General features: G+C 31.2%; 1 protein-coding gene across 1 annotated transcript in view; it reads right to left on the bottom strand.

Moving 5' to 3' along the window:
- Positions 1-2606: 2606 nt before the first annotated feature.
- The window catches only part of LOC120634827, a 76091-nt gene continuing 54761 nt past the window's right edge, over positions 2607-23936 (bottom strand). Inside the window, exons 9-10 of the mRNA XM_039905653.1 lie at positions 4050-4215; positions 2607-2923 (exon numbers count right to left, since the gene is read on the bottom strand). Of these exons, the coding sequence (XP_039761587.1) occupies positions 2772-2923; positions 4050-4215 (318 nt within the window). The 3' untranslated portion in view covers positions 2607-2771. The remainder of the gene's footprint in view (positions 2924-4049; positions 4216-23936) is intronic.

Raw genomic sequence — 23936 nt, 5'->3', positions numbered from 1 at the left:
GTGACGACAATTTTTTTTTTAATCAAAGAGAAAAGGCAAAGGTATACCACCGTACAGCCATATCTTCATTTCGATTGACCAATTTTGTTAATTTAATAAAATAATATTTATTTTTAATTATAATTTCAACAAATAAAACATTTATTTTAAATAATCGTATTTTTAATCTGTGGTTCACTCCCAACGAGACACGGTTGACTGCGCGTAACACCATCTCCTCGAAAGTTCCTGCCGTTCCTCTATTGACAAGCCATAAACAAGAATTGGATTGAATTCCTCTATTGAAAACAATTAACTCTACCATAAGTCTGCTGCGTATCGGTCATGCCTTTTTTGGGTAACCTGATGTTCAGTAGAAAGCCATCGCTTATTATTAGAGCTACACTTAGCATGAAAACGTCCTACTCTCCAATCGTAGATGGCTCCGGCGTAGATGTGAAGCCTCAGTTGCAGAATAACACCGGCAACCACGCTCTTCTGACCGAAACACAGCAATGCTGTTTTGCAATAGCAATAAGCATGGCTTAGGTACTTACCCGGACTAGCGTTGTCACAAAAAACTTTACTTCTTTTAATTAGTGGATGTATAGAGCAAATAACGGTAGTGTCTCGATTCAGGCGGACGAGTAAATCTTGTAATAAATAGCCCTACTGAAGTATTACTGGTCTTTTGATCTTAAAGTACATTGATTCGTAGTAGTTACGTTAAGGCTGGGTGTAAACCAATCCTAGGGACCAGTGGTCGTAGACGTAGAGACATTCGTCTGTGGCGAAATAGGCGGCAACAAGGAAATCCTTGAAACCTCGAAATAGTAGTAGTGCAAATTTTATACACATATGTATTATATTATACACCACACATTGGCTTATGTATCTGTAAAAATCCGGAGGAATGAAAAAAAAAAAGAATATAATTTACCTCTCATGCCAAATTACATGTTAGTTTACGGATACAAGTATCTTTTTTCTTTCAATCTTTTCTTTATTTCTCAACTTTAAGGTTATTTTCAATTGTTAAGAAAATAATAAAACACACTGACATATAGAAAATCTCTTTTTATTTTGTTTGTTTTCATTTTTTATCACACTTGTTTTTTTTTAAATTTCAAAACATACTTTACATTAAAAAGTTTACATTATTTTAGATTGTTCACATTATAAGACAAGTTTGAAAAAATCAAGACATGGCAGTGCCAGACAAGTACCACCCAGCTGCAGTTCGCCGTTAAATTATTTGTAGTCTTGTATAAAAAAAGATTAAAAAAAAAACTGTTTTAATTTAATGGTTTTTTATTACTAAGCTACCAACTAATATAGACATCAAAATGGTTTTCAAAAAATCCCGTCATTTCATGAACATGTGACCTTAAAACGGTGGTAACTAAAAATTCGTCTTTTCGGCGCCCGATAGTTCTTTGGCTTGCTTCGGGGGTTGCCCTCGACTTATTCCGAAAGGCAGACGTCGCGTCGGCTAGTTAAAAGACTCGGCACATACTTTACACCCAGAGTGTATATTGGTGCGCCGCGATTTGGAGGATTCTGTAGACTAAGTAATACTTGGCCGAAAGGCAGGCGTCGGTTAGTACAAAGACTCGGCACATACTGTATGCTTATTGGGGGACTTTAACATTAATAATTTATGGTTATGCATAAATGATGTAGACCTTACTAATAGGTAAGATGTAAATATAATAAATAAATACTTCAAGATTATATATATATATATATAATCTTGATTATATATATATATACATATATATATATATATATATATAGTTGGAATCTCGGAATCGGCTTCAACGATTTTCATGAAATTTAGTTCTAGTTCATTTTTAGAAAATGTCATTTTATTCGTGTTTTCCGGTAATAACCGATTTGGTACAGACGAAGTTGCACGGGTCAGCTAGTCATTACAAAAAAAATATATTAACACTCATAGAAATGGACATAATTAGTAACATCTGCATTCTGACAAAGGTTTGCACCTTTGTGGGGTTGGTTATAATATTTACAACATGATTCCTAAGGTAATTCAGTACTTACCAATCCATACATTTAAACAATGTGTAAAAACACGTATAGTTAAGCGAGGTTACTATACATTTGAGGAATTTTATAATGACAAGGAAGATTGGAAGCAGCCTGTTTCGCTCTCATCTCTCAATATAGAAAAATGATTGTAAATGTTGATGTTGGAAAAGAGCAAAACTGAGTTTCTTGCCGGCTCTTCTCCGTAGAATCTGCTTTACGGTGGTAGAGTCATTACAAACAGACACACTTGACGGTTCAAAAGTGCTTATATACTTTATGAGCCTAATTTCAATAAATTAATTTGGAATTTTCAATCGATCGGCAGTGGTGCGATACTTATTAGAAAAATTTAGACGGCCGATTGGTGCAGTGGGCAGCGAACCCGCTTTCTGAGTCCAAGGCCGTTGGTTCGATACCCACATCTGGCAAATGTTTGTGACATAAATGTTTTTCAGTGTCTGGGTGTTTATCTTTATAGTATAAGTATATATATATATATATATATATATTATTCTTAGAATAAAATATTCATCAGTTAACTTAGTACACATAACACAAGCTACGCTAACTTTGGGGCTATATGGCGATGTGTGTATTGTGGTAGTATATTTATTTAAATTGAGAATTAAAAAAATCCTCTCCACCCCTACTCCCCTACTCCCTTTTACCCCTTGTCAGTTGATAAAATCGCGGAATTATTTTTTTGTCTCCTGCCTACATTGACTGTGGAAAGCAAAAATTTAATAATAAGTCCCCGAAAACCACTCGTCCTCTCCGCCGACGTCGTCTGCCATTGTTTGCTTATGGTAAGAGGATTGTATGCTCCTGATGGAAGATTCTGACATTTTGTAGCATGGCAAGTTGGACGGCCTGATCACTAATTTGATGGAACCTGTAGGGGGAAAAATGCATTTAACAATAAATATACAACCTCTTAGCGGTAACTTCCCTAGTACGTAGGACTTGGGCTTCACTTCCGGGGGGCCGAGTTCGAATCCCGGCTCGCATCTCGGAGTTTTAGTGAGAGGGAAAGAGAAAGTGTCCAATTAGTCATTTTTAATAAAAGCTTTTTGTTTTTGGCACATATTTTGATTGCCATATTATCTTGTGTTTCTTATTATTACCAGGCTGTATGACGAAATATCTTTGTCTTACTTTAAAAAATGTACAAGTGACAGTTAATGTGAATTCGAGATTGAAGTTTATTTAGTAAACAAAGACAAACAAACAATTTTTAAATAAACGAAGTAACTAAAGCGGTGATAGCCCAGTGGGTGCTCGACTTCACTTTCGGGGGGCCGAGTTCGAATCCCAGCACGCACCTCTAACTTTTCTAAGTTATGTGCGTTTTAAGCAATCAAAATGTCACTTGCTTCAACGGTGAAGAGAAACATCGTGAGGAAACCTGTATGCCTCAGAGTTCTCCATAATGTTCTCCAAGGCGTGTGTAGTCCACCACACTGAGTCAGAGTGGTGGACTACGGCCTAACCCCTTCTATTGTGGGACGAGACCTGTGCCCTGTAGAGGGCAGATAATGGCTTGTTATGATTAAACCTGTATTATTGGCCTCAGAAGAAGGCTCAGAGTCATTCAGCGGGCGATGGAGAGAGCTATGCTAGGAGTATATCTACGTGATCAAATCAGAAATGAGGAGATCCGTACAAGAACTAGAGTTACCGACGTATAACATTTGTTTTCTTCTTAAGTCATACGTCATTTATCGAAGCTTTAGCCGTTTACGCATCGGAAGCTCTTGAAACTAAAAAAAACCCCGAGTTTGTTTCTTCGTTGGTGCTGTGCTCCTATTGGTCTTTGCGTGATGATATATAGCCTATAGCCTTCCTTGATAAATGGGCTATCCAACACTGAAATAATTTTTCTAAACAGACCAATAGTTCCTGAGGTCATCGCGTTCAAGTAAACAACCAAACAAACCAACTCTTCAAATTTAGCTATTAGATAAGAGTTGAGACTATTGTTTTATCTCCTAATAAAAAAAAAGTTTGTGCACACTCACCAACAAGAGTGCCATCTGCACCTAACACACCCAGGTATTTGCTTTTAGGCACCTCCAACATTATCAAGTTGTACATGCAGTCGGAACGCGTGGTCGACATGACTTTGTGTCTCTTGAAAAACGGAAGTAGCGATTCTTTGCTTGGCAGCGCCGGCTCGCCGTACAGCTAGAGAAAATAAATATATAAAAAACAAAAACCTACACTAGTATCCTACAACTAAATTTTAAGGATGGATGGTTGGATGCATTAATGAATTTCAGGGGAATTATTTTTTAACGAAGCCTAAAAATTATTCACAATTTAATGTATTACATTAAACTATAAATTATAAATAATATTAATATTCTAAAATTATTATAATTTAATGTATTATATTAAATTATAAATAATTTATGGAAAATTAATATAACAACTCGCTACGTTAACTTAAAGATTTTAATATTATTGTTATTATCGTGCAAGTTATTTTAAGATTAGTCAGTGTGATAACAGTTACATTTTAATCGTAAACCATTTAAAGTTTTTTCATCAAAGGTTAGAGGAATACGTACAAAAACAAATGATAAATATCTCGCAATATTAAATTCTGACTTTGACATCTAAGTATTTACGGAAACTTGGCTTAATAGTGGAGTTTCAAATAATCAGTTTATTGACAATAGGTATACAGTATTCCGTCGTGATCGTGAGTCTAGCGATTCTAGTAAATTGGATGGTGGAGGAGTGTTGATAGCGGTCTTCAAAAAGTATAATTGTTACAGGGTTAATTCATGGGAAACAAAATATGAAGATCTTTGGGTCAATATTTTATTGAACTCAAAAACTCTTTCCATATGTGCAGTTTATATTCCTTCGCCACTTAAATATGATACTCTTCTGGGTTTTACGCAAAATGTTGCACGGATAATAATTAATGAGCAATTATCAACTATACTAGTGGGTGATTTTAATATTCCATCAATAAAATGGACTTCCGATGATAATAACCTGAAAAAAAATTACTCCAAGCAACAGCGGTCCCGCAATTACTCTCATAAAAGATTTTATGGCACTAACCAGTCTATTTCAGTATAACTACATAAGTAATGCATATGGTAAAATGCTCGATCTAGTTTTCAGTACTTCTAAGACGATTAAAATAGAGCAAAGTAATTTTTCGGCTTGTCCAGCAGATAAATATCACCCACCGATAGAAATTAATTTTGAAATACTCCACAAAGAGTCTCTACTTACTTCTTATACAATAATAAAATACCAGTTTAGAAATGCTGACTATGAAATTATTAACAAAAATCTGTCTGAATTGATTCGGGAGACACTATTTCTTAACTGTGATGATGTGAACGAAATGACGGAAATATTTTATGCAGAGTTACGAAAAATAATTAAAAACGGTATCCCAAAGAAAAAGTTAAACAATAAAGCTCCATTTCCAGTATGGTATTCAAAAAACTTAATTAAAAGGTTAGCTGAGAAAAACAAATGTAGATTATTGTTCAACAAATATCGTAATCCACTGGATGAAATTGAATTTAAATTATTGAGAGAAAGGTGTGAGGTTATTATTAATATGGACTTTAACAATTACTTGAAAAAGGGTGGAGAACAATATAAAAATTAATCCAAAATTTTTCCATTCATGTTTAAAAAATATGCGTAGTAACAAATGTGATTATCCAGCCTTGATGCCACTTGATGACTGTTCGTTCACAGATGGCTTAGATATTTGTAACCAGTTCGTAAAACACTTTTCAAATATTTACATACCGCAAAAAATAGCACAAACAAAGAAGATTATAAATTGCATCCACAATTCACAATTAAGTAGTATACATATCGCGGAGAAAGATGTAGTAAAACAGTTGAAACTCCTTGATGTAGAGAAAGATCTGGCCCTAACGATATACCACCTGTATTTGTTAATAAGTACATTATTTACTTAAGTATATTATATACTTAAGTACATTATATACTAACGTAAATTATTTACTTAAGTACAGTATATACTTAAGTTCATTATAGACTAAGTACATTATATACTTACGTACATTATTTACTTAAGTATATTATTCACCTAAGTATATAATATACCTAAGTACATAATATACTAAGTACATTAACTTTCGTACATTATTTACTTATATATCAGTTTATTATATATCAGTACGTATATAACGTATCTAAGTAAATATTTTACTTTAGTATATAATGTATCTAAGTATATGATGTACTTAAGTAAATAACGTACTAAAGTAAATAATGTACTAAAGTAAATAATGTACTTAAGTATATAATGTACTTAAATATATAACGTATCTTAGTTTATAATGTACTCAAGTAAATAATGTACGTAAGTATATAATGTACTCAAGTAAATAATGTACTTAAGTAAATAATGTATCTAAGTATATAATGTACTTAAGTATATAATATACTATAGTAAATAATGTACGTAAGTATATAATGTACTCTAGTAAATAATGTACTTAAGTATATAATGTACTTAAGTATGTAATGTACTTAAGTATATAATGTACTTAAGTAAATAATGTACTTAAGTATATAATATACCTAAGTATATAACGTGTGTAAGTATATAATGTACGTAAGTATATAATGTACTTAAGTATATAATGTATCTTAATATATAATGTACTCAAGTAAATAATGTACTTATGTAAATAATGTACGTATGTATATAATGTACTCAAGTATATAATATACTTAAGAAAATAATGTATGTAAGTTTATAATGTACTTAGTACAAAATGTATCTAAGTATACAATGTACTTAAGTATATAATATACTTAAGTATATAATATACTAAAGTAAATAATGTACTTAAGTATATAATGTACTTAAGTATATAATATACTAAAGTAAATAATGTACTTAAGTATACCATGTACGTAAGTATATAATGTACGTAAGTATATAATGTACTTAAGTAAATAAAGTACGTAAGTATATAATGTACTTAAGTATATAATATACTTAAGTATATAATGTACGTAAGTATATAATGTACCTAAGTATATAATGTACTTAAGTAAATAAAGTACGTAAGTATATAATGTACTAAAGCAAATAATGTACTTAAGTATATAATGTAAATAAGTATATAATATACGTAAGTAAATAATGTACTTAAGTATATAATTTACGTAAGTTAATAATGTACTTAAGTATATAATGTACTTCAGTAAATAATGTACTTAAGTATATAATATACTTAATTATATAATATACTAAAGTAAATAATGTACTTAAGTATATAATGTACATAAGCTAATAATGTACTGAAGTATATAATGTACTTAAGTAAATAATATACTTAAGTAAATAATGTACTTAAGTATATAATATACTTAAGTATATAATGTACGTAAGTATATAATGTACCTAAGTATATAATGTACTTAAGTAAATAAAGTACGTAAGTATATAATGTACTAAAGCAAATAATGTACTTAAGTATATAATGTACTTAAGTATATAATGTACTTAAGTATATAATATACTTAAGTAAATAATGTACTTAAGTATAATATCGTTTTATATACTTAAGTATATAAAACGATATTATAAAACGTCATCGCATTCGTAAACGAAAACGAAAACGTCATCGCATTCGTAAACGAAAACGAAAACGACATCGTATACGTAAACGAAAACGAAAACGTCATCGTATACGTAAATTTAAAACAAAAACGTCATCGAATACGAATTCGAATAGGAAAACGAAAACGTCATCGTATACGTAAAATTAAAACGAAAACGTCATCGAATACGAAAACGTTATCGCATACGTAAATGAAAACGAAAACGACATCGTATACGTAAACATAAACGAAAACGTAATCGCATACGTAAACGAAAACGTCATCGTATACGTAAACAAAAACGAAAACGTCATCGCATTCGTAAACGAAAACGAAAACGACATCGTATACGCAAAATTAAAACGAAAACGTCATCGACTACGAAAACGTTATCGCATACGTAAATGAAAACGAAAACGTCATCGTATACGTAAACGAAAACGTTATCGTATAGTCAAAGTCAAAAGTCAAAAATATCTTTATTCAAGTAGGCCCACAGGTGGCACTTTTGATGCGTACATAAGAACCACACGGTAGTGAGATGATGGCGATAACCACATTCGTAAACTTAAAACTAAAGCTACGAGGGTTCCAAACGCGTCCTGGTCTAAGAAGAAGCCCAAAACAAACTTAGCTGGGTGTTTTTTTTTTGTTATCACCATCTCACAATGTCATTTTAAATTATTAGAAGAGCAACCTGGTTAGAGCATTAATTTACACCCAAGCTTTTTTATCGTTTACGTAGTCCTTTATACTATAATAGGACTTTTCTATAAGCTTACGTTTAATACAAACTTTGAACTTTTTAAGAGACATCTCCAAGATGACAATTGGTAGTTTATTGTAGAATTGTATGCAATTTCCTTTAAACGATTTATGATTTTTTTGTAACCTAGTATATTGCACTGTAAGTTTATTCTTACTTCTAATGTTTAAATTATTGCAGTCACATTTTTTCTTAAATTTAGAAATGTTTTTATGAACGTACATTAAATTTTCAAATATGTACTGACTATACACTGTCATTATTTTAAAATCTTTTAATTTATCTCTCAAGGACTCTCTCGGACCCATTTTGTAGATAGAACGAACAGCCCTCTTCTGCAGCACGAAAATATTGCTAATATCAGCAGCATTTCCCCAAAGTAAAATTCCATATGACATAATGCTGTGAAAGTAACTAAAATATACCAGTCTCGCAGTTTCTACGTCGGTCATATGGCGTATCTTCTTTACCGCATAGGCAGCAGAACTAAGCCTGTTCGATAAATTGTTTACATGAGGGCCCCATTGAAGTTTAGAATCTAACGTTATTCCTAGAAAAACTGTCGTATCCTCCAGTTTCAGTTCCTCATTATTAAACGTTATACGTAAACGTTATCGTATACGTAAACTTAAGTACATTTTATACTTAAACACATTATTAACTTGGGTATATACTTAAGTACATTTTATACTTAAGTACATTATTAACTTGGGTACATTATATACTTACGTACATTATATACTTACATATATTATTTACTTAAGTATATTATTTACTTAAGTTCATTATGTACTAAGTACATTATATACTTACGTACATTATTTACTTAAGTACATTATTTAGTTGAGTATATTACATACTTTCGTATATTATATTCTTACGTACATTATATACTAAGGTATATTATATACTTAAGTACATTATATACTTACGTACATTAAATACTTAAGTACATTATTTACATAAGTAATTTATTTACTCAAGTATATTATTTTATTTATTTTTTATTTTTTATTTTATTTATTAGGTTTACTTACAAACACTTACACTAATACAACCGTTTTTAAAATTTAACTATTCTATTTAAGTGTAATGTTTTCTTAAAAGTAAACACAGCATATGAAAATATACAATAACACCATAACATGAAAACAAAAGGTATCGTGAATGAGAATATAATAACAACATATCTCTCACACTAAAAAATAAAACAAGGTACAGTAAATAAGGGTCAATTGGTCCATGATAAAAATATCTTATCTCTGAACTTATACAACGAGTCAGAGTAAATATCAACTTCAGTGCTAATGTGGTTTAGGGTCTTACATAATCTTGGAACAGGGGAATTGGCACCAAGAACAGTTCTACGCAACGGGGGACAGAGTGAAGTTATAGGTTTACGGGGATAATTAACAGGTACCCTAAATCTAAAACTGGATAGTAATTGAGGACAGTCAATTTTAGCGTTTAGAATCTTATAAACAAACTGCAGGTCTAGAAGTTCCATGCGTTTTTCTAAAGAGTGCATTTTAAAGTATGCTAGCCTTTCCTTGTATGAAAATTTTCTGTCACCATTTCCAATACTTATTATTTAATTATATATACTTAAGAACATTATATACTTAAGTACATTATATACTTACGTACATTATATACTTAAGTACATTATTTACTTTAGTACATTATATACTTTAGTAAATTATTTACTTTAGTACATTATATACTTAAGTACATTACTTAGTTGAGTATATTACATACTTTCGTACATTATATTCTTACGTACATTATATACTAAGGTATATTATATACTTAAGTAAATAATGTACTTAAGTATATAATGTACGTAAGTATATAATGTACTTAAGTACATAATGAACTAAAGTATATAATGTATTTTAGTAAATAATATACTTAAGTAAATAATGTACGTAAGTATATAATGTACTTAAGTATATAATATACTAAAGTATATGATGTACTCAAGTAAATAATGTACTTATGTAAATAATGTTCTTAAGTATATAATGTACTTAAGTATATAATAAACTTAGGTAAATAATGTTCGTAAGTATATAATATACTTAGGTAAATAATGTTCGTAAGTATATAATGTACTTAAGTACAATAATGTACTTAAGTAAATAATGTACTTAAGTATATAATGTACGTAAGTTTATAATGTACGTATGTATATAATGTACGTAAGTATATAATGTACTTAAGTATCTAATGTCCTTAAGTATATAATATACTTAAGTAAATAATATACTTTAGTTAATAATGTACGTAAATATATAATGTCTTTAAGTATATAATGTAATTAAGTATATAATATACGTAAGTAAATAATGTACTAAAGTAAATAATGTACGTAAGTATATAATGTATATAAGTATATAATGTACTCAAGTAAATAATGTACTTAAGTATATAATGTACGTAAGTATATCATGTACTTAAGTATATAATGTACTTAAGTAAATAATGTACTTAAGTATATAATATACTTAAGTAAATAATGTACTTAAGTATATAATGTACTTAAGTATATAATGTATCGTATTACATAATGTACTCAAGTAAATAATGTACTTATGTAAATAATGTACGTATGTATATAATGTACGTAAGTAAATAATGTACTTAAATACATAATATACTTTAGTATATAATGTATCTAAGTATATAATGTACTTAAGTAAATAATGTACTAAAGTATATCATGTACTTATGTAAATAATGTACGTATGTATAAAATGTACTTAAGTATATAATGTACTTAAGTATATAAATTACTTATGTAAATAATGTACTCAAGTAAATAATGTACTTAAGTAAATAATGTATTTAAGTATTTAATGTACGTAAGTATATAATGTACTTAAGTAAATAATGTACGTAAGTATATAATGTATTTAAGTATATAATGTACTCAAGTAAATAATGTACTTATGTATATAATGTACTCAAGTAAATAATATACTGAAGTAAATAATGTTATTACCACACCAAGAAAATACTATTAGGTATAATTTAAATATGACTTTGTACAATTTATGTACATATAATAAGAAATTTCATGTTATAGACTTTAGCAAATGTGCTAATCCTACTTATAATTTGTACCGAGATAGATATTACCTATCACACAATTTTAAACAACAGATAGCTGTTTCGCTATCGTATTTTTTTACCATAACAGCCAAGAACTTGGCTAAACCAGCTGCTTTTATTGAGCAGTGTAATAGTTTTGACATGAAAACCTTGGAAATTATTCCAAGTCATTTTAGTTTAAACTAGTTAAGGAGACAACAGAGGCTTTCTCTTGCTTAGAAAAGCAGACAACTGAGTCTCCCTCAGGCATATATGAAAAAAATTATAGTAAGGGGTCGCACAATGTACTATTAAACCAAAAATATAATAAAAAATCTAATTCTAATTATATCAACTTGGTTCACCAAAATATTCAATGTATTAGAGGAAAAGACTTAGAGATTGAATTATTTTTAAATGATTTTAACATTAGCATTTTATGTATAACTGAGCACTGGTTGAAAACCCATGAATATTTGTTTAATTTTGGTAACCACCAGGTTGGTAGTTCGTTCACCAGGGTTACAGCGATTCATGGAGGCTCTTTAATTTTATTAAATAAAAATTTAAAATTTAAAAACAGAAACGATATTGTTAGCCTTTCTGTTGAACGGACAATAGAGCTAGCCTCGGTTGAACTAGAGCAATTTATAATTGTTACTGTTTATAGGCCACCCTTGTCAAACTTTGAACTTTTTGAAAAGGTAATGGATGAAGTGTTATTTAAAATATCAAAGTGTAATAAAAAGTTAATAATATGCGGAGATTTTAATGTAAACATTTTAGAAAATAACTCTTTAAGTATCAAGTTATTGAATTTATTTAAAACTTACAATCTATCAAATATGTTCAGGGAGCCCACAAGAATAACTGCTACTAGCGCCACCTGTTTGGATAACATCTTTACAAATATAATTCCTATAAGCAAAAATATTATTAGTAAATTAGACTCTGATCATTGTGGTCAAATTATTCAATTTGAAAATGTGAAGAAAAATGTTTCTAAACGTAAAATAACATTTGTTCCTGTAACATCCAACCGCATAGAGAAAATGAGATATAGCCTAGTAAATGACCTCCCATTCCTACCCTCAGGGGCGACTCCAAATGCAATGTACAGCTCCTTTTTCAATACCTTTAATAGACTATTTCATTCTATATTTACTAGTAAGTCGGTTGTGATTACTGATACATTAAATTTTAGTGAGTGGGCGACAGTTGAACTTCATAAAAATAGGCAAAAGCTGTACGAATTGTATGCTGAACGTCAATTTAACACTGGTGATAAGTTTGGGGATTATGTTAAATTGTTTTCCAAGAATTTTAAACGCGCTTGCCACTTAGAAAAGACGCGATACATCAAAAATAAAATTAAAAATAGCAGCAATGCAATCAAAACTACTTGGAACATAATTAATGAGGAGACGGGAAGAGTAACACCACGAAATATTAATTTTAAACTTAATGTAGATAATAAAGCCTTAACAACAGATTTCGAGGTGCTTTTGAAACCTTCTTTACCAACATTCCCGTCTCCACAACAGAATCATTAAACTCTTCACCAGATATGGCTCTCTCTCTATTAAAGGAAAATGTGCCTGAGTGTAACCATTCTTTTAAATTCACGCATGTTAGTGGCTCTGACGTTATTAAAGCCTTTAAATTATTAATTAATAAAAAAACAAATGATCTGTGGGGCATTTCCGTAAACGTTGTCAAATCATTAATTGATATTGTTGCACCCGATTTAGCCTTAATATTTAATAATTGTATAGATTGTGGTGTGTTTCCTGACTTAATGAAACTTAGTAAAATAGTTCCATTGTTTAAATCGGGTAGTACTTCTGACCCCACTAACTTTAGACCAGTATCCGTACTACCCACTTTCAGTAAAATCTTTGAAAAACTCATTTTAAATCAATTACTTTACCATTTTCATAAGTATAATTTACTTCATATTAAGCAATTTGGTTTCACACGGGGTCGCTCAACAATCGACGCAGGTGTTGAGCTAATACAAAACATATTTGAAGCCTGGGAGGAGTCACGTGATGCACTTGGTGTGTTCTGTGACTTATCTAAGGCGTTTGATTGTGTTCAACACGAAACGTTAGTTAGGAAACTACACCACTATGGAATTCAGGGTGTAGCTCTAGACTTAATGAGTAACTATCTACGCGATAGAATTCAGAAAGTCGACGTGAATGGAAAACGGTCTAATGGATCAGTTATGAAAATAGGTGTCCCACAGGGGTCTATATTAGGACCATTTCTGTTCCTTATTTACATTAATGACCTTCCTTACCTTGCCAAGGATAAACACGGGATAGTTCTGTTTGCCGATGATACATCACTGACTTTTAAAATAAATCGACGTGAACTAGCTTTTGACGACGTAAACAACTCTCTCGCTAAAGTGGTACAGTGGTTTGAAGCTAATAATTTGGTTCTTAACGGAAAAAAAACCAAGTGTATAAAATTTACTTTACCTAATGTTAAACACGTGAAAACCACTGTACTACTTAATAATGAGGAACTGAAACTGGAGGATACGACAGTTTTTCTAGGAATAACGTTAGATTCTAAACTTCAATGGGGCCCTCATGTAAATAATTTATCGAACAGGCTTAGTTCTGCTGCCTATGCGGTAAAGAAGATACGCCATATGACCGACGTAGAAACTGCTAGACTGGTATATTTTAGTTACTTTCACAGCATTATGTCATATGGAATTTTACTTTGGGGTAATGCTGCTGATATTAGCACTATTTTCGTGCTGCAGAAGAGGGCTGTTCGTTCTATCTACAAAATGGGTCCGCGAGAGTCATTGAGAGATAAATTTAAAGATTTTAAAATAATGACAGTGTATAGTCAGTACATATTTGAAAATTTAATGTACGTCCATAAAAACATTTCTAAATTTAAGAAAAAATGTGACTGCATTAATTTAAACATTAGAAGTAAGAATAAACTTACAGTGCAATATACTAGGTTACATAAAATTCATAATTCGTTTAAAGGAAATTGCATACAATTCTACAATAAACTACCAATTGACATCTTGGAGATGTCTCTTAAAAAGTTCAAAGTTTGTATTAAACGTAAGCTTATAGAAAAGTCCTATTATAGTATAAAGGACTACGTAAACGATAAAAAAGCTTGGGTGTAAATTATTGCTCTAACCAGGTTGCTCTTCTAATAATTTAAAATTACATTGTGAGATGGCGATAACAAAAAAAAAAAAAAAAACACCCGGCTAAGTTTGTTGTGGGCTTCTTCTTAGACCGGGACGCGTTTGGAACCCTCGTAGCTTTAGTTTTAAGTTTACGAATGTGGTTATCGCCATCATCTCACTACCGTGTAATTCTTATGTACGCATCAAAAGTGCCACCTGTGGGCCTACTTGAATAAAGATATTTTTGACTTTGACTTTGACTTTATTAAGTATATAATGTAATCAAGTAAATAATGTACTTAAGTATATCATGTACTTAAGTATGTAATGTACTTAAGTAAATAATGTACTTAAGTATATAATATACCAAAGTAAATAACGTGTGTAAGTATATAATGTACTTAAGTATATAATGTATCTTAATATATGAAGTACTCAAGTATATAATGTACTTAAGTAAATAATGTACTAAAGTAAATAATTTACTATACTTAAGTATACATATAATATACTTAAGTATATAATATACTAAAGTAAATAATGTACTTAAGTATACCATGTACGTAAGTATATAATGTACTTAAGTATATAATGTACTTAAGTAAATAATGTACTTAAGTATATAATATACTTAAGTAAATAATATACTGAAGTAAATAATGTTATTAAGTATATAATGTACTCAAGTAAATAATGTACTTAAGTATATCATGTACTTAAGTATGTAATGTACTTAAGTAAATAATGTACTTAAGTATATAATATACCTAAGTAAATAACGTGTGTAAGTATATAATGTACTTAAGTATATAATGTATCTTAATATATAAAGTACTCAAGTATATAATGTACTTAAGTAAATAATGTACTAAAGTAAATAATTTACTATACTTAAGTATACATATAATATACTTAAGTATATAATATACTAAAGTAAATAATGTACTTAAGTATACCATGTACGTAAGTATATAATGTACTTAAGTATATAATGTACTTAAGTAAATAAAGTACTTAAGTATATAATATACTTAAGTATATAATGTACCTAAGTATATAACGTGAGTAAGTATATAATGTACGTAAGTATATAATGTACTTAAGTATATAATGTATCTTAATATAAAATGTACTCAAGTAAATAATGTACTTATGTAAATAATGTACGTAAGATAATAATGTACATACTTACGTACATTATATTCTTACGTACATTATATACTAAGGTATATTATATACTTAAGTACATTATATACTAAGTATATAATGTACTTAAGTAAATAATGTACTTAAGTAAATAATGTATCTGTGTATATAATGTACTTAAGTATATAATATACTAAAGTACATAATGTACTCAAGTAAATAATGTTCTTAAGTATATAATGTACGTAAGTATATAATGTACTTAAGTATATAATGTATCTTAGTATATAATGTACTCAAGTATATAATGTATTTATAAAGTATTCTAAATAAAATAAAAAAAATGTACTTAAGTAAATAATATACTAAAGTAAATAATGTACTTAAGTAAATGATGTATCTAAGTATATAATGTACTTAAGTAAATAATATACTAAAGTAAATAATAAACTTAAGTAAATAATGTACGTAAGTATATAATGTACTTAAGTATATAATATACTAAAGTGTATAATGTACTCAAGTAAATAATGTTATTAAGTATATAATGTACGTAAGTATATCATGTACTTAAGTATATAATGTACTTAAGTAAATATTGTACTTAAGTATATAATATACTTAAGTAAATAATGTACTTAAGTATATAATGTATCTTATTACATAATGTACTCAAGTAAATAATGTACTTATGTAAATAATGTACGTATGTATATAATGTACGTAAGTAAATAATGTACTTAAATACATAATATACTTTAGTATATAATGTATCTAAGTATATAATGTACTTAAGTAAATAATGTACTAAAGTATATAATGTACGTAAGTATATCATGTACTTATGTAAATAATGTACGTCTGTATATAATGTACTTAAGTATATAATGTACTTAAGTATATAATGTACTTAAGTATATAAATTACTTATGTAAATAATGTACTCAAGTAAATAATGTACTTAAGTAAATAATGTATTTAAGTATTTAATGTACGTAAGTATATAATGTACTTAAGTAAATAATGTACGTAAGTATATAATGTATTTAAGTATATAATGTACTCAAGTAAATAATGTACTTATGTATATAATGTACTCAAGTAAATAATATACTGAAATAAACAATGTTATTAAGTATATAATGTACTCAAGTAAATAATGTACTTAAGTATATCATGTACTTAAGTATGTAATGTACTTAAGTAAATAATGTACTTAAGTATATAATATACCTAAGTAAATAACGTGTGTAAGTATATTAGTAAATAATGTACGTAAGTATATAATGTTCTTAGTACATAATGTACTTAAGTAAATAATATACTTAAGTAAATAATGTATGAAAGTATATAATGTACCCAAGTTAATAATGTACTTAAGTATAAAATGTACTTAAGTTTACGTATACGATGTCGTTTTCATTTACGTATGCGATAACGTTTTCGTATTCGATGACGTTTTCGTTTTAATTTTACGTATACGATGACGTTTTCGTTTTCCTATTCGTTTTCGTATTCGATGACGTTTTGTTTTAAATTTACGTATACGATGACGTTTTCGTTTTCGTTTACGTATACAATGTCGTTTTCGTTTTCGTTTACGAATGCGATGACGTTTTCGTTTTTGTTTACGTATACGATAACGTTTTCGTTAACGTATGCGACAACGTTTTCGTTTATGTTTACGTATACGATGTCGTTTTTGATTACGTATGTGATGACGTTTTCGTTTTAATTTTACGTATACTAGACGTAATATATTAGACGACATATATTAGACGTAAACGAAAACGTAATCGTATACGTAAACGAAAACGAAAACGTTGTCGTATTCGTTTTTGTATGCGATTACGTTTTCATTTTCGTTTACGTATGCGGTAACGTGTTCGTTTACGTATACGATGACGTTTTCGATTTCATTTACGTATGCCATAATTTTTTTTCGTATTCGATGACGTTTTCGTTTACGTATACGATGTCGTTTTCGTTTACGAATGCAATGACGTTTTCGTTTTTGTTTACGTGTACGATGACGTTTTCGTTTTCGTTTACGAATGCGATGACGTTTTCGTTTTTGTTTACGTATACGATAACGTTTTCGTTTACGTATGCGACAACGTTTTCGTTTATGTTTACGTATACGATGTCGTTTTCGTTTTCATTTATTTATTTTTTTATTTATTTATTATTTATGTACCATAAATTGTGATTGTGAACATAAGATACATGAAGTGTACAAAGGAAAGCTTATCTCTATAAGAGATCTCTTCCAGCTACCCCAGGATGTGAGTAAGATGATTTAATTGTGGTATAGGTCAAATAAAGGTACAATATATTTCATAACTACTAAGTATATTTAATATATCTAGATAATAACAAAATTCTACATACTAATACAATAACATTCGAATATACTATATATACAAAATACATAAAAATAATATAATAAATATTTATATAACTAGCTGACCCGGCGAACTTTGTTCCGCCTTAATGTCAATAAATAAGCAGATTTTTTTTTTATTGGAAAAAATACAAAAAAAATTAAATTTCTACATCAATCATTCATAATTATTTCTGTATTTTAGTACATAGGTTGCTCTTCATTTAAGTACCTTGTGATACACGACATTTTTTGTTTTATTATCAGGCGCAAAAACAAACAACGCAGATGGTCTTCCGACCCGTGAACATGCCACGTATAATTGACCATGGGAAAAACATGAATGTTCTAGATTTAAACCACAAACTTTTAAGGATTGGCCTTGTGATTTGTTGATGGTCATGGCAAATGCAAGACGTATCGGAAATTGAAGTCTTTTAAATTCAAACGGCATATCGGTTGGGATCATCGGTATCCTCGGAATGAGAACTTGCTCACCTTTGAATTTTCCTATCATTATCGTAGCGTAAATTACATTGTTCATCAATTTTCTAACCACCAAACGCGTACCGTTGCACAGTTTTGGTTGGTTTATGTTTCGAAGCATGATTACTACGGAGCCAACCTTTAGGCGTAAATTGTGCGGTGGTAAGCCAGGCACGTCCAAAGAGTTTAAAAATTCAATTGGATAGTTGGTGGCTTCATCTTCATTTGTGACGCAGTCAATAGATTTGAATGAATGCATTGTTCCAATGATCTTATTTTGAATTATGTTGTTTAGGTCATCTACATCTTTATTCTTAGCCGCTAAAATTGCTCGCTCACTCATCCATTCATAATTTTTGTAGTTAGAAATAATTTCTGGAAATACATTGTTGATAAGTTCGTCTTTTGATGAGACAAAATTACAGAAATTATTTGGAAATGATATTAATCCGCTCGATTCATCGACAGGTACTTGACCATTACCGATAGTCAGCAATTGCTCCGAGAAATCTTCAGCAGATGTATCATTAAGCAATGCAACTCTCATGTTTGTTGTCAGTTGCAGTTTCTTCACATGGCGCCATAGATTTGACGATTTGAGGCAAGCGTTTATTTCGTCGGCAGCCGTAGATCTTGGAATTACTGGCAGTATTTGGCGGAAATCACCAGAAAGTAAAATCATTGCTCCTCCAAAACATCTCGAGTCATTGCGTAAATCTTTTAATGTTCGGTTAAGTGCTTCTAATGCACGTTTATGCGCCATTGTGCATTCGTCCCAGATGATGATTTTCGATACCGCTAAAACTTTGGCCATTGCTGAGTGTTTTGCAATATTACACGTTGGTTCTTCAATAGTTTGAAGATTTAACGGTAATTTGAATGCTGAATGAGCCGTACGGCATCCTTCTAACAATGTGGCTGCTATTCCAGAAGAAGCAACTGCAACCGCTATGTTAGATCTCGCCCGAACAGTTGCTAAAACTAATGACATGAGGAATGTCTTGCCAGTTCCACCAGGGGCATCTAGGAAATATAAACCACCATTTTCATCATCGATTGCCTTCATTAAAGTATCATAAACTTTCTTTTGTTGGTAATTCAACAGGGGTACATTCGTTTGAACTACTAAATCTAATTCCTGGTGATCATATTCACGTTCCCGTTCCAATTCTCGATTAAATGCGTCATTCATTTCACGATATGGTGCTGGCATTCCTAACCTGATTAATAAATTACCGCACATGAGGTAACACATATCTTCGATCAAGAGTAAAGCACGATTATGTATCTCCTCATTCATCTCAATATCGTGATTTCTGGAACTGACACGAATTTGATGTAAAATATCTTCTGACATATTATCCTTGTATTTGTGCCACAGGTTACATGGGTTTGATGGAAAACATGTCGAAATTATGATAGCGAATAATGTGCGTATCTGACTTGGAGATGCACAGATAATGGCTTCAGCGATTGTCGTATCCCAATGACTATCGTTTTCTAATAACTTCAATTCTTCACATGCAGCACGATATGTTGGGAATATTACACCATTAACAGTTCGTAGTGACTCAAATGACGTTGGCCCACGCACATTTACCAGCAACAACCGCAAATAGAAACATTCATTATTCTTTGGATGAACTGTATACATACGACCAAGAGCATCAGTAGAACGCACATCTGGATACCCAGGAACCGCATCGCCTTGCTTCCGTCTTTGAAAATTCTTCGATGAAGCATTCCAAGTATAATAACGTGGCATCTCCGAGTAAAGCAAAGTTCGTGCAAACTGATCGCTTTGGCAGATTGCAAAAAAACTGGTCAATGTAGTTGCTGGAGGTGTTTCAGCACGTTGCGTAGCATTCGAAGCCGTGAAATATACTCGTTGACCATTCTCCAGATGCACCGCCAAATGCGTAACAGTAGGATGACGTTCGTGAATGGGAAATGCGAATATACGCCAAATCGCTTCATTACAGTTCACATAACGACCAACTTGATAGCGTGAAATTTCATCGTTGGTATTCGAGGATTGCAATCCAAAAACCGCCATATCACTGCCTTTCGTGACATATTTGCAAATATATTTTATGGACTTAACTGAATTGCAGTATTCAACGTTGCAATGTGTCTTGAACGATTTAGAAATAAGTGGCGAATATGGAACAATCCAACTGTTGTCGACAACGAAATCCATTCTTTTCACTTTCGTTGTGACAGTTCGACCGTTGTCATCTGGTGATCGACGCCGATACAGCGGATAACCATCATTGCCAGTGACAGTCTCCGCCGTTAATTTCCGTGGATATCGTTTAGAGCACTTTCCATCGACCATGCAAGGTGATTGGGGATTGATGGCACCACACGGTCCATGAATCATATTAGTAGTAACAACATCATGTAGGTCTGGATCGACTTCATAATCAGGAATCTCAGCACATATGATATCATCTATTTGGTCAGGCTGAATTCTTTCCACTAACCAAATAAGAATGTGTGCGTGCGGCAGGCCTCGCTTTTGCCATTCGATTGAATACATCCAGCATCGAGTATCTCCAAAGACGCGTTGTTTAACAATAAAGTTCATCAGGGACCGAATTTTTTGCCTGAATATACGTGCTGTGATGTCGTGTCTATCACTTGATGTTTGTCCGGGAAGCAGCAATTGAGTAATTTCTATCCATTTTGGATTACAGGTAAAAGTAATAAAGAGATCGGGCCGACCGTAATGACGAACATATGTCATTGCATCTTGTGCATATTCATGCATATGACGTGGACTACCAATGTATGTCGCCGGCAGAATAGTTAATCGACCAATATTAGCTGCATTTCCTTCAGTATTAACTGCATCACGTAAATGGATGTACTCCTCAGAACGCAGTTTGGCTTGGTTCAACCTAATGAATGTTAAACGTTCCGTTTCTATTTTTACATACATGTCAACGCAATACTGCTGAAACAATCGACGAAACCGCAGCAAATAGTTGTCAGCATTTTGACGAATCATCAAACGATATGCGTAATAATTCATTGAGCTAACTTTCTTTGTAGTTTCTTCACCTGAAATTAAAAATTTGATAATTAACCATTTCAAAGGCAAATTTTAAAGGCAAACAATACAGACATTAACCATTTTTTTAATAAGCATTATTTTAAATCAGTGTCTTTCACAAATAAATGAAATAAATTATGATACTGATACTCACCATTCAATGGATTTTTCATTTTAATATTAAAATAATATCCATCTTCTCCTTGCCAAAACATCAGCGGGTATTGCAATGTGTCATATGATCGATGAGTTTCAGATATTTGTTGCAGTTGCCCAGTATCGCGACGTGTAAGCACAATATCGCGTTTTTCCAATTGTTCACCAACAATCAGGATGGCAACTTCGTCTACTGTTGGAGCATTAAATGTCCTTTCGTGTGTTCCAGATGGTCGTTTATCTGCTTTGATAACAACTTTATAGTCATCACTTGGCATGCGCTCTAAAGCACTCTTAAACAACCTGACCAACGCATGATGTTCATGAAGCAGACACTGCAAGTCTTGAAGAATTGCTCGCTTCATTCCTGCATTGATCTCTAGGCGTCGATCAAGTTGTTCTTCCATGTTGCCCATGAAATATATTTGTAAAAATTTATTCTGTGTATCTTCGAAAGGTAGTAATGATCCAATTCGATGATGAATCTGTCCTTGTATCTACAAAATAAAAACCAGACAGTATTAACTGGGTTATAAACACTTTTTTCGGTGGGAGAGTAGAGTTCAGAATTAGCAAATATACTACATAGGTACCAATAGATAAAGTAAGTTATTCTTTAACTACATTCTATATAAGTACAAAAATAAATACCTTAAATGTCGGATTAAATCCCCGTTCTTCGATAATATCTGCCCCAAATGACGTCATCTGGAAACAACCATTGTATTTTTGAGTATTTGCAAGAAAGTGGCGTGATTCTTGTGTTTCGCCACAAAGCAATGAATACAATGGCTCAGGTGGCGGAGTCAACAATGGCAATTTCACTTTACCATTAAGGCAGCATAATCCAGGCGTTTCTCCGGAAAACTTTAATGCACCACAATACTCGCAAACTACGTCCATTTGCCCAATGCAAACGCTAGGATGCAAGCTGTAATCATTGCTGCAATCGTATTGAAACGCTGCTCGATTCAAATCAGCACTTGATAAATATCTTGTTCTGCGTCGCAAATTATCTATTTGTTGACCTCTGTTGTTCGCTCGACGATTCTGCATTGCCAACCGAGCTGTTTCACGGGCTGCTTCACTTTGCTCTCGTGATTGAGAAGCACGAAGTCGAGCCATACTATCGCGGCGCTGTTCACGTGCAATTTCTTGTTCTTCTTCAGTCCTTTCATTTGCAGTATTTCGTATTCTTCTTGCATCACGGCTTTGTCGGGAAAGATTCGATCGTCTTGGTCGCGGCATTATTAATTAAACTTCACTTCACCTAAAAACTTAAATTTTTAACCATACCGAGTTTTATAGTTCACTTCACTGTTTATACGAATGGGCAATTGGGCAATAATGTTAATTATTTATTTAATAGAAATAGTTATATTATTGATTTCTTACAAATATCAAATAGTCATCCATACGTCATTACATAGCTGTCATTATACGTCAATTTTGTTATTCCAAGTCTGATTCTTTTTTGTTATACCACGTTTTATAGTGACTGACGTTACATGTCAAGTCACACGGGAATGATGTCGAACGGGATAAAAAGTATCCTATGTCCTTCTCCTGGCTCTAAACTACCTCCCTGCCAATTTTCAGCTAAATCGGTTCAGCCGTTCTTGAGTTATAAGTGAAGTAACTAACACGACTTTCTTTTATATATATAGATATAAATATAAATATATATCTATAATAAGTAAACAGTGATAAATATACTATAAATATACTATGACAACGATAGATAATGCTCCTTTACATTGTGTTTAAAAGAGTGCACCGATCGGCAGTGTCTAATATGTTCTGGTAGTAAGTTCCAAAGGTGTGTAGCGTGGACGGAGAAAGATTTCTGGAAGAAAATAGTATTATATGAAGGGACATCAAGAGGATTTTTTGACACGCAAGACCGCAAGGGTCTCGTAGGCGGAAGACATAGCTTTATACGCTCACACAAATATCCAGGAGAAGAAGAATTATATAGGATGTTGTAAAGGACAGTTAAAATATGCACATTCCGGCGAAA

The sequence above is a fragment of the Pararge aegeria genome, chromosome 25 (assembly GCF_905163445.1).
Source record: "Pararge aegeria chromosome 25, ilParAegt1.1, whole genome shotgun sequence".
In the NCBI taxonomy this organism is placed as follows: domain Eukaryota; kingdom Metazoa; phylum Arthropoda; class Insecta; order Lepidoptera; family Nymphalidae; genus Pararge; species Pararge aegeria.
This window is presented reverse-complemented; position numbering and strand designations above follow the sequence as displayed.